General features: G+C 38.4%; 3 protein-coding genes across 4 annotated transcripts in view; all 3 read right to left on the bottom strand.

The window, feature by feature from the left end:
- prkag3a (protein kinase, AMP-activated, gamma 3a non-catalytic subunit) overlaps positions 1-3,859 on the bottom strand; it is a 5,343-nt gene extending 1,484 nt beyond the window's left edge. Inside the window, exons 1-10 of one of the 2 annotated variants that reach the window (XM_014018572.1) lie at positions 3,779-3,859; positions 3,648-3,687; positions 2,544-2,644; positions 2,341-2,422; positions 2,204-2,262; positions 1,277-1,337; positions 1,128-1,182; positions 903-1,029; positions 648-813; positions 541-578 (exon numbers count right to left, since the gene is read on the bottom strand). In XM_014018572.1, coding sequence (XP_013874026.1) covers positions 541-578; positions 648-813; positions 903-1,029; positions 1,128-1,182; positions 1,277-1,337; positions 2,204-2,262; positions 2,341-2,422; positions 2,544-2,644; positions 3,648-3,687; positions 3,779-3,799 — 750 coding nt within the window. In that variant the 5' untranslated portion in view covers positions 3,800-3,859. The remainder of the gene's footprint in view (positions 1-540; positions 579-647; positions 814-902; positions 1,030-1,127; positions 1,183-1,276; positions 1,338-2,203; positions 2,263-2,340; positions 2,423-2,543; positions 2,645-3,647; positions 3,688-3,778) is intronic. The other variant, XM_014018571.1, reaches the window with a different exon arrangement.
- A 221-nt stretch (positions 3,860-4,080) lies between these two features.
- Positions 4,081-9,178, bottom strand: cnppd1 (cyclin Pas1/PHO80 domain containing 1). The gene is made up of 8 exons (XM_014018570.1): positions 8,982-9,178; positions 8,457-8,559; positions 8,247-8,328; positions 8,015-8,135; positions 7,788-7,916; positions 7,641-7,702; positions 7,439-7,556; positions 4,081-5,713 (listed from the first exon to the last, which is right to left on the bottom strand). Exons 1-8 carry the CDS (start codon positions 9,042-9,044, stop codon positions 5,093-5,095), a joined length of 1,299 nt encoding a protein of 432 aa, XP_013874024.1. The 5' UTR covers positions 9,045-9,178; the 3' UTR covers positions 4,081-5,092.
- A 695-nt stretch (positions 9,179-9,873) lies between these two features.
- Positions 9,874-12,227, bottom strand: part of abcb6a (ATP binding cassette subfamily B member 6 (LAN blood group) a) — a gene marked incomplete in the record, with an annotated part of 13,198 nt that continues 10,844 nt past the window's right edge. The window contains 4 exon segments of the mRNA XM_014018569.1: positions 9,874-10,706; positions 10,805-10,873; positions 10,951-11,045; positions 12,082-12,194. Of these exon segments, the coding sequence (XP_013874023.1) occupies positions 10,547-10,706; positions 10,805-10,873; positions 10,951-11,045; positions 12,082-12,194 (437 nt within the window).

Here is a 12,227-nt window from a genome sequence, read left to right as displayed (position 1 = left end):
GAGTATCTCCACGGACCCAGTAGGGTTGCGACCCAAATGACCTTTGGTCTGTTGAGATTGCTAAAGTTATAGTTAGTTCAATCTATTACAMGAGATAAAACTGCTACCATACTTGTAAATGGATAAAAGTTTATAAAATGGTCAAAGAGGCTCTTTGTGAGCAATGTTTGCAGACTTAAACAATCAATAGTAGACATCATAAGTCTTGCCAAGTTTTTATTTTGTGGGTCAAAAGCTGAGAAATCTGGAAACCGCCGAGTCGTGGGTTGGTATTTAGGACTCAGCCTTGAGATTGTTATGCTCATAACTCTCAAACCAAATATTTTTGGTCACTTATTGGCATTGTTATGTACCACAGGGATGTGTCTTCAGTCCCCATTTGTTTCCTCTTGGTGAGTGTACAATTTCTTTGCAGATAACAATACAGGCCCATAAAACCTTTAGCAGCAGCCTTGTTAATCTTACAGCCCAGAATTTGTTCAAATCTCAAAATAACAAGAGGTCACGTTTTAAAAACAAAATGATGAAAGTCTTACTCACAATGACATCAAATCTTGAGTACAGTGCCACCACTTTTCCTGAGGAATAAAAAATAACAATAGTCAGCTGTTCTAATAATATAAAAGTGCTTATTGTAACAAGTATACCTTGATTGTCCACCACTGGAAGAGCCGACACCCGCCTCTCTACAAATATAGAGAGAGCATCGTAAAGTAACGCTGTCTGTTGGATTGTGGCAATGTTCCTGAAAGTTCCTATTCCAAGTTCCTGGATCTGCTTTTGGACAAATGCCGGCCTGGGAACCTTTGTCCACTTGAAAAAATACACAAGAATCACACATTAGCTGAAGGTTAGATATGCCACACAGTRTTAACATACAGAAAATTAAAATTCTAGCTCACAAAGATATAGAGGAACTTGAGGATTCTTTTGTGGGTCAGAATGTGGAGGACGTTTCCAGACTCTGGATCGATGACAGGCAGCCTGTGGATTCTGTATCTCAGTAAAGAGTAGATGGCATCGAAGAGGCTATGGTAGTAGAACAGGTGATACCAGAAGAATTATCTATATTAGTAACATTAATTAACATGAAATTTTAATCCACAAACAGTGACATTTCCTCTCACCTGGCCTCTGGAGAAATACTGATGAGAAACTGACTAGGATTGTGTAAGTACACATCTAGAAAGAAAACGAAAAATAATAAAATCTCAAATGGAGAATGTTTTAGATCGGTGTGCAGAGTTAGTGGTATTAATCTGTGCAGATTATTTACTTTGAAATGAATCACCTCTCCATGTTTCAATCTTGTGGCTCTCCAGACCATAAATTTGGACCTTTTTTGAGGATGAAACATCAGACAAAACAAACAAACAAACAAACAAACAAACAAACAAACAAACAAACAAACAAACAGGTAAAATTAAATAGTAAAGTTCACAAGATTCATTTCACTTTAAGTGGCTTAAGTAGTTTAAAGCAGGGGTTCTCAAACATTTTGGGTCTTGGGACCCCTTACAATGGTGAAAATTTTCCAGGGACCCCCTTACAAACCCCATACTGTTTTAAAAATAATTTACTGTCATTTTACCTCCTAAATGTCATGGGAATATTATCTTTTGTTTGGTTTAGTATGGTTGTTTTACTAGTGTATTGTTCCCCATATTCATTTTTTTAAACAAAAGTCAAATGAACAATTTATTGAAAWTTTTGAGGAGCCCCAAGATATGACTCACAGGCCCCTGGGGGTCCTTGGACCCTAATTTGAGAACCTCTGGTTTAAAGTACAGTATTGGGGATTTCAACTCAAGACCTATGAACCTAGAAACTTCCATGGAAATAAGTACATTTATTAGAAAAACAAAATAGGGAAAAATGGGCAAAACCGTTAAACAAATTCACAAACAACCACAAAAAGAGGTAAAATAGGCAGCACTGTGCCCAAACTGATCAACCATGAAGAGGAAGCAAAATGGGTAAAAAATAGGACCAAAATGAGCCATATAATAAGAATGAACAGCAAGTAACATCCATGAGAAAAAAATGCCAACCAAAACCAAGATATACAACCAAACAAAAAATAATAAATTACTCGATTGAAGAGATAAAACATCTTTTATGGGAGATAGAAACAGGTRAAACAGAACTACTGTATAATTAGTAATATGATTGAACAAAAAGAGCAGACTGTGTTCATGCTCACCATTGGTGACTTGTAATAGCAGTGGAGGATATTGATAAAATCTGTAATGGTCAACATGCCTGTGACAGAAAGGGATTTAAATCTCTATTTGTTTCAGATCAATAAAAGTGTAAATTCACACCAGGAACATGTCTTACCCACAAACCTCTGCAGCTTGYTGTCCCACAGAGGTGCAGCCCTCAGGCCGTTCGCCACCAGAGCAAGAAAGGCCTTTTTCACCTTCAGAGTGTGAAAAAAGTCAGTTTATGTATATTTYAGTGCCCCAGCCTTTGTAGAAAATGTATTTTAGTTTGATGAGCTTTTATTTGCACATTATCCTTAGTTGAAAGTTCATTCTTACTTGTAATGCTGTGTCAAAAATGACTAATTTACAGCTGATCGGAATAGCGTCATAGCAGCTGTGATTTTTCATGAAATCCATGTAGATGGTGGCATCTGCCTCTAGAAGAAACAGCAGCTGGTCAATCGTATAGGATGGCTGAATGCTGAGCCACATGTTTGTGATGACATGTTTGCATACACTCATCAATAATGTCATTCATTTTGAACTTAAACTGGTTTAAGCTGTTCACTTTTCAGGGTGGGTCGATTTAACTTGACAGCTCTTCTTGTCAGAATTGGCAACGTTCATTTAAATCAGATGGTTTTCTGTCATGAAGTGGACTTTTAAACACGAGCCACAAATCTTTTCAAAATGATGAGATTTGATGAGACTTTATTACAACAAGCATCCAGTTAACCAATCAGAAGTTCTGGTGTGTTTGGTATCCCAGGTTCAATCATCTAACTGTTGATCTGAGAAGAATTTAAAAGGTACTCTTCCTTTTTTATCGGCTTTGTAGGATGCGTCCTACACAGCATGATGCTACCACCACCGTGCTTAGCATCTATTTCAGTTGGCTCAGGTTTAACAGGCTCAATTTGTCTCCTCCATACATACATCTTTATCTTGTTTGACCATAAAACCTTTCTCCAGAGGGCATCTACCTTGATTTAAGAGATGGAAGGAGTCATCCTTGGAGCAGATTTTTTGTTGGTTCTCCAAGTCCACAGAAACGTAAAACTTACTTCTGTGTGGACATAGACGTTRTTGAGGTTTCAGCTATTTCCATTTGARACAGGCTTGAGGCTCAGTGGAGTTATTCTTGAACATCCTAATTTGTTTTCATCTGAGGGTGACCTCTGAGTATTGATCAGTCCAATACGTGCTGCCATACAGCAGCAATCAATCCTGATCACCARCAATAAGTTGGTAGACCTTGGTCGTGTCGAGGTAAAGGACACTTGTGAGACTGCGTGCATTAGAGAAAAGTTATTGACATCCATGAGGACGATGGGTGCAAGGAAACCTCATCCAAGAACTGAAAATATAAACATCTACAAAACACGTTGGCTTAAATCTACATACTCGACTGTGGAGAGCTATAAATCAGTGAAAACATACCTTGCTTTTGTGTCTCCAGCTTCATGTGCAAACAGGACATCTGTAAAGAAAACAGTCCCTGGATGACATTTACACAACGGTTTCTGCAAATCAAACACACTTCTTTGTTCAAAGCGGTTTGTATGTTTCACCTGCGGAATACGAGGCTCCATTGTTCTGTACGTCCATGAAAAAGCTGGTCTGGAACGAAGAGGACCGTTGGGTTTGTTACCCTTTCCCTTCAGGGTCTATATTAGGAGTGCTCCAGGCGCTATGTGGAGGAGGGGGGACAGAAACTGGCCCAGGTTCAAGAGGAGGGACACAGTCTTCTGCCAAAACTAGACATCTGCTCTTTTAAATTCCAACAGTCTTAATATCACTGTTTAAGGAAAAACCTTTATTTTAAGGTCACATCTATTTCACATTAATACTTTAATAAAAAAATATACAATTGTTGACCAAAAAAGCTTTTTTTTATTGTTTTTCTACACATTTTACACCATGTACAAAATTAAAGATCTTTGAGCTCCAAAGTTTATCAAATACAAATACTTAGGAGTTGTTTGCTTGACGTCTCATGTTAAAACAAATGTATTCCCTTCGTCTGTGTCGTTTTGCATAAATTGAGACAAATCAATAGAGGTGTAATGTGATGTAAAAGGAGCAAAGGGTGCAAATTCCTGATGGAAACTATAAAGAACACGATGGTTAGCTTACAAACAGAATCAGAAAGAGCAGAGACTTAAACAGACCTTGAACGTTGAGGATTATGTAACACTTAACACCGACAATTCAAACAAATGCTTTGATTACAGAATTTGCTTAATTTCTGTGAAACAAATAGCAACTGCACCATGAAAATCATATATTTCCTGACACTTTAATTGCAACTATCAAGGTCAAGTTTTGCCCCCCAAAAAAGAAAAAGTAAATAAAACATCAATGCTTTTGCAGCATGTTTGACCAAAAAAATTGACAGAAAATCTCAAACTGAATAAACACTATAAAGTATGGATAACCTGAAAACTTTGTAGATAAACTAGTTTATTTCCTCCATCTTATAAACCCAGATTCCTAGAGGAAAAAAACGCTCTCTGTGACCATGCTTAACACACACATTCAACCTGCCAAACAGCTACCAGCTTTAATATTGTCGCTGCTTTAACACTTAAAATAAATTCAGCAGAAAAGACGCTCGTCCTTGTATAACAGACTGAAACTGATAAATGTGAGTGATGATAGTTTTTTATGACAATAAGGATAATTTTATAATCTCTGTATACGAAAGAGTTATTTGGAGTCAAAATAAAATGTAATAATCTCAGTTGCGTTTGACTTATCTTGCATCACAGAACTACACCTTCTCTGCACCTGCCTGGAGAAAGCCCACAGAAACATGACCTGAGGAAGTTATGAGTCATGAAAACGATGCCGGTTCAGTATCCAGACTGGAAAACGTCAGGTTACTAGCCGGGCATTAGCAGAGCTTGGTATTTGTTTGTAGGAAGCAGAAAGTCTGGGCGACAAGGGCGCAAATTTATAGTTGGGAACAGTCCAAAGGAAGAGTCCAGACTCAGTTCTGCAGCTCCAAAAGGGTTGGAGGGCAGTGGAGAGTTAAGACGGCTGTTGAGGGGGTCGTAACCGGGGAGTGCTGAGGCGTTTCGATGCCTGCACTGAACAGGAGACGGGGCTGCGAGACAGTCGGGGCAGACGATGGAGGAAGAAGACCAGGATCGAGGAGTTTCCATTTCAGGATTTCTGCGACCCCCTGAGGCAAAAAGGGAAGACAGAAGAGACGTCTGCGCAGACTCTGATGTGGGATTCTGTTTGTGTCGTTGGCCACTTTCCAGTGAACCAGTCTGACGGTTCAGACTCTTATTGGCCAGAACACAACAGTGTAGGTGGTGGGCTGCGGCAGGGGCTTCTGGGCTGGGATCGGAAGTCTGGATGTGGGGTAAACCGGTCTTGTCTGAAGGAAGAGTCAGGGACTGGTGGCTCCTGGAGAGGCTGAGCTGGTGCAGCACTGCACTGGTAGCGATGAGGCCAGCTACACTGGTCAGATAGACCAGGCCAAACATACAGGAAACCTGAGGATAAACACACCTCATTATTTGTATTTAAACAGGTTTTTTGTGGGCTTCATTAGCTATGTTCACATGTGCAAAATTCTTTGATAAGACTGAAATATATTTGAATTAAATAATCTGAATGTATTGTTTGTATGGGAACAAAATTAATTAGCGTTTACATGCGCTGAGCTTTTATTCAGAATAGAAGTACTGGCATACGCACAATTGTAAACTTTCCCTTAAAAGAAATACAACACAGAAGTTCTACTTCTGTGATAAACATAAACATTAAAATAAACAAACACTGAAATAACTCCATGTTCTGACACTTTTGACCATCGAGATGTTCAATAATTTTCAGCTGATTCAAAGTTTCTGATAAAAATGTTGAATTGCTAACCGACCAGTTAGCATCTAGTAGGCCTGTCACGATAGTCAATAAATCAATTAATTGCACGATAAGTTATTTTGAGGTCGGTAAAAAAAATGAGGACGATAAGTTTCATTTTCCTGCTTGTTTGTTTACTTCGTCTCTCTCCCTCCCTGTGCTCCACTACACAGGGGCTCAGCTGACTCCTCCCCTCCTATTTTCTTCGTGTCGGGAGGAGTGAACTCTCGCGTTAGCGTGAGAGCTCGTAGCAATAACAAACTAAAGAAACGGTTCAAAGCAGAACGCAGCTGCTGCAGTGTCGGAGCACTAGAGCCTGAAATTCGCTGCGGAGGGAGGGAGAGAGAGAGAGAGAGGAGGAGGAGAAGGGGTGGGGGCTGAAACTCCCCCAGACCCGTGACAAACTTGTCAACTTTACCTGTAGCTCCCAAAAATAACAGGAAACTTAAACGCACCATCTGTGTTTTAACAAAACCCCCAAAAAGCCTGTAGCTGTCCCAGAAACTCATGAGGAAAACTCTGAACTGTCTGATTTCTTCCCCCGCAGCGCTCTGACTGTCCCCTCCTCACACACACACACACACACATAAAACACGTTTGTTCTTCTATCCTCATGGGGACTTTGCATTGACTTTCATTCATTTACCAGTATTTTCTATTACCATTTGACCCTAAACCTAGCCTACACTTTACATGGGATGTGAACTGGGCTTATGTCCCCATAAGAAACAGTGGGTCCTCACCAGGCTGTGTAGTTTGCTTCATCTCTAAAGACATGCTGATCTTTAATATTGTTTATTTACTGTCTTAGTTGTGTGTGGTGTTTAATTTATATTTTGTTGTTCTATGTTTTTTTTTATTCAAGTGCATTTTTGTTAGAGACTGAGAGTCCACTTTGTTAAACATTCTTTAAAAATTAAAGTTTATTGATTTATTACACTTACATATTATGCTTTTATAATTATTAGTTGTAAAATAGTCACCAGGCAATATTATCGCTTATCACAATAATTTTTGAGACAATTAAATCGCCCAGCAAAATTTGTTATCGTGACAGGCATCTAGCCAGGCAAAATTACGTCAGGTCATTTTTTCCACAACCAGAATAACATGATCAGATTAAGTGTTAACACGTGCACAGTTCGAATTATCAATCAGCATTAACCACCCCTCTCATTCAGATTACAAATGTATTCAGATCAAGCTGCATCAGATCAGAATATTCTGATTAGTTATATTCATGTAAACRTAACTATTGTTTGTCTGGTTTTAGTTTAAAAGGAACAGGAAGTTATAACATCTGAGAAAAACTTAGTGTAAATAAACACTTGCAGTTCCGTTTTTTTATTTTTTACCTTTGTAAAGTGCTGATAGATGGCCGTTAGGGCTTGACTCCATGAGGACTGCTCCAGCAGCACACACAGGTCAGTATACGTGAACCACCCTCGTTTCATCCCCTGTCGTTCCGCAATGCTACAAACAATAAAACCACCAGAATCAGATATTCTGTTTTTACTACATCCTGTACTGCAGGGGCTTAATGTCAGTTTCACAAACCTGGTTTCCAGCAGGCTCAGTATGTCAAAGAAGTCTTTAGGCTCCGTGAAGAGGCTCCACTCCTTGAAAATGATGCAACATATGAGTTTGGAACAAGAGCTTAAATCAATTACACACTCAGGCATGCACACACAGAGCACCACTCACAAGGGCGTTCAAGAAATTCATCTCCAGGTTGTTGACAGTTTGCACATCCAGTTTCCCAGCTGCTCCCCACTCGTCATTGAAAACCTCTTCTTCCTCACCTTCATCGTACAGRTACTTGCTGGCAACCATCTAAACAAGATATAGCATGAGTTGGTTTTACACTTCAACATTAATCTTGGAAAAAACGTTTTAGCGATGCTGTCATAGTTGAAGGTCTGAACACATGCCATCGAGATCAGGAAGAGGTCAGACGAGGAGATTTTTTGCAGGTAATCTGGGTTTCTGTGTCGGAGCCTTTCTACGTAGACCAAAGCCAGCATCATGGCACACGGAGAGATGCAAGCCTCCCTGAACCAGAAATAATCATTGGTTTTTWAAAAAAAATCAATTTTAGATACAAGTGTAAGAGCTGTGTGTAATGGCTAATGTAAATGCACAAAAGCTTGATGCAGAACAAACCTCGCAACATGTGCGGCATACTTCTTCTGCAGTTTTCGTATTGGGCTTGGGGCAGACTTCTGGAGGATTTCGACAGCAATGTCTGGAATCCCAGGAAGCACAAATGTCAACATGTGGCAATACAACAATGTTACATATCTGGTTCAGCAAAACTTAACAAACATGTACATAACTGAGCATTTGTTGTGTTGAGCCTGAAGGTTAACTTACCTGTAACAGGGCAAGAGAGGCCATCTAAAGAGACATCTGGGTCCAGGCCATAATAAAGTCTTTTTCTTACTCGCTCAGTCAGTTTTTGGTGTCCAGGAAGAAACTGTAACAACATAATCTCACATTTGATTTACTTGTTTTTAAGAAGACAAAGATTAGCACAAGTTGGGCAAAATTTAGCCTCACACTACAGGCCAACAAAGCAAAGAGTTCTACACTTTTCCTGCAACAATACAGCAAATACAGTAGAGAAAAGCCACTTTAATAACTGACGCTAAACAGTTAACTAGCATGACAAGTAAACTTACATTTCCGGTCTTATCCAAACAAGACATGTTATTTAATATCTAGATTTAATGTTACATTTTGAATTCATAGTTCGGGTGAGCATAGTGTAGAAGTAAAACACTGATTTTCTTCTTGACCGTTCCAGGAACCCAGTCATTATTTGTCATTTCAGCTAATTAGCTTAGCATTTGCTAACGCAGTTTGTTGACCTAGCCTTGGTTTAATACACCAACATACCGTGAACTCCTGGAAGTCCGAAAACTGAAAGGTGTTTTCGTCAAACAACGCCTCGAAATCCATATTTTCTATAGACTAAACATCAGACCGCCTGAAAAGTGGGAGAGAAGTCCGCTTGGCCTGGTCCCCRCCGCGCCAGCTCAGATACCAACACGCCCTGACCTGAAAAGCGGTGTTGCACCGGAAAGGGTAACCCAGTGGTGTTAGGAGCACACGTAACGGAGGAAGCACATTTTAAATATTATAAATCGTCAAAGTGACAAATACAGATATTTAAAAAACAATTATCCAAGCATTATTTTAATATGACATAAATAGATTATATATGTATGGGTTGCTTTAACCAAAATCATGTTTTGTGCAACGACCACATTTTCCAACATAAAATAAACATGACGAACTGATTTGTTGTAAATGATTGTTTTCCTAAGGGTACTGGAAAAACATACGTTCAACAATCACTCTTCACGTCGACATTATTAGTGAAATAATCTGCCTTTAGATAGTTTAATCTCTGTTTTAAGTAATCYTGCGACAGGAACGGATGGTCACATTTTTCAGTACAACACCAGTGACGACAAGAGGCTCTCTGCTGTTTGCTTCCTTATTCGGACATGACAACGTTCGGACTGCAGAGGGCGCTGTGAACCTCAGTAACAGACTTGATACCTCGGTAGCACAGCGTTTGTCAAAAGAAAAAGTCTTTAAATCCTCTAAAAAAATTACACTTAAAACAAATATTTGGTTTCTACAAACTGTAATTMAAAAAAAAAACGTTAAAAATATACTATTTACAACTACATGTCAAGTGTTTACAGACATTTTCCTGCATTAAGCCCATGTATTTTTGATCCACAACTTGGTCATTTCAAAGTAATCAGACTCATACAACTTTCAACTTCAATCACATTTTATGTCAAAGTTCTTGATCATTTGTAAGATTACAGCGATCAGGCAAACAAACACACCAGTCGCTACCTTTGTAAATAAATAAGTTTGTCCCACAACTCAAAACCCGTATTTAAAAAGAAAGAAACATCCACAAAAACAATAAATTAGAGATCCTGACTGCTTGAACTCAACAGCAACACTATCACTGAGAGTAAATTTTATGCATTTAAATTTTCATTTTTTTTCTCTAGTTAAAGCTGCACAATAAAAACAACRAAACGATCTAACAACTTACTTTAACTTGTTAAAGTAATTGGTAAAAAAAAAAGGGGAAAGAAAATGAGGCAAAAAATGTTACTTCTTTTTCAGTTTAAACATTAATAAAAAATGTGTTTTTTTTTTGTTTGTTTTTTGGTAATGTCCTCGATAATCAAAATATATAAACAAACAGAATTAAGAGTTAGCACATAGGAAGGAAATGAGTATTTTATAGTTTTGAACATAGTGTCACGACCTCCTCACATTTAAAGGCACCTTGATTTCTACCTGACCTAACATTGCACATGAACATAAAGTGACTAAATAAATAATAGTTTCACCTTACTAAATGTTCTGTAACTTTTAAATAAAGCATCAGTTTAAAAAAAAGATTGTATTTATTGTTGTAATCTCAATCAGTGATGATGGTTGGCTGAAGAGGTGGACGGCGGTTGGAGTTTCTCAGATTTGCGATCTTTGGACTCTGTGTCCGACGAGGAATCGGAGTCTTGGGCCTGCAGCTGCTTCATCCACATATCTGTGTACAGGCCTCTTTTGAGAAGCAGCTCCTCGTGGCTAAAACAGGGAGACAGTGCTCATTTTACTCAGAACTCACAGAAGATGTAGCTATACTCAGAGCAGCAGGTCAAAMAGAAAACAAAAACAACACTCACCATCCTCGTTCAGCAATCCGGCCATCTCTGATGACCAGGATCTGGTCTGCTCCGATGATCGTTGACAACCTTCGATTAGAACAAGACGGATCGTTATTAAAGAAGAGAAAACAAGCTTAAGAGGTTCCTGTGCTGAAAGGTTTTACCTGTGAGCTACGACAACTGTGGTACGATTGGTGCAGATTTTAGCCAGAGAGGCCTGGATGTTACGTTCTGTTTGTGTATCCAGTGCAGATGTCGCCTGAAGACAAACTCAGTTATTAAAAAGCAGAAACAGAGGGTAGGGGCATATTTCTGAAAGACATTAAATGACTAAGCCCCCATTTTTTTGAGTCAAAAAGCATTTAAAAAAATCTAACCTTCATGTATAATGTTGTCCTTAATTTCATAGAATTCATGATTTTCCAGCCTTTGTGGTCTTTATACATATCAGTACAAAGATCAAAGGATGATTGTGTTATCAGATTTTTTTTTTAATGTTATTTAGCTTTGTAGCAGCATCAGAGGAAAACTTTTAGACTTTTAGACAGTCAGGAGTCGGAGGAGGAAGACTTAGTTAGGAAATAAGACGTAAACATCAGTTGAGTATCTGGAAACACTAACTACTCTCAGTAGCTCTGATGAAAAACAAGCAACTAGTAGCACAAGGTTGGAGACAATTATTGTCTTCGTCCTGAAATAATCACCCAAGTTTTTAGTTGGTAAAATTGAGTTACAATTATTTTAGGAAGGTGTCACTATAATGGACTGCTTTAACTAGCGACCAAATACTGTAGMTGCTGGTTAGTTAACTCACAGGAACATCACAAGCTGGAGGATGCATTGGCAACTATGTTGATTCAAACTATAAAAAAACTAATACTAGAACTAATACAAATTAAACTAAACCTAAGCATTAAAAATGCAATAATAACTAATAAAAACAAGCAAATCCACTGTAAAAAACTAAATAAAACTAACTGAATTAAAAGAAAAAAGTCACAATGAAATAAAACTAAACTATAATGATAAACCCAAAAACTATTATAACATTGCTGTGAACCACATAATCTGCAAGGAAGAGTTCTGACAGGGTTAGAGGGACAAAAAATAAATAAAATAAAATAAAATAAAAAAATCAATAAAAATTTATTCTCWTTTAAAATAAGACCCCACACATTTATGGATGGCATTTTGTGTTAAACTTTTCGCATTTTACACAAATAAATACAGCAAGTCAAAGAAGATTGTTTTGCAACAACAGCAGGTAAAAAATAAAAATAAAATAAAATAATGACCTCATCCAGCAGAATGATCTGAGGTGCTTTGAGGATTGTTCTGGCTATGGCGACCCTCTGCTTCTCTCCTCCACTCAGCTTCAGGCCTCGTTCGCCCACCTGTGTGTCGTAACCTGCCACATACCAACACACACACACACACACAC

Source organism: Austrofundulus limnaeus, unplaced genomic scaffold (assembly GCF_001266775.1).
Source record: "Austrofundulus limnaeus strain Quisiro unplaced genomic scaffold, Austrofundulus_limnaeus-1.0 Scaffold195, whole genome shotgun sequence".
In the NCBI taxonomy this organism is placed as follows: Eukaryota; Metazoa; Chordata; class Actinopteri; order Cyprinodontiformes; family Rivulidae; genus Austrofundulus; species Austrofundulus limnaeus.
The sequence above is the reverse complement of the archived record's forward strand: the minus strand, read 5'-3'. Positions and strand labels throughout refer to the sequence as shown.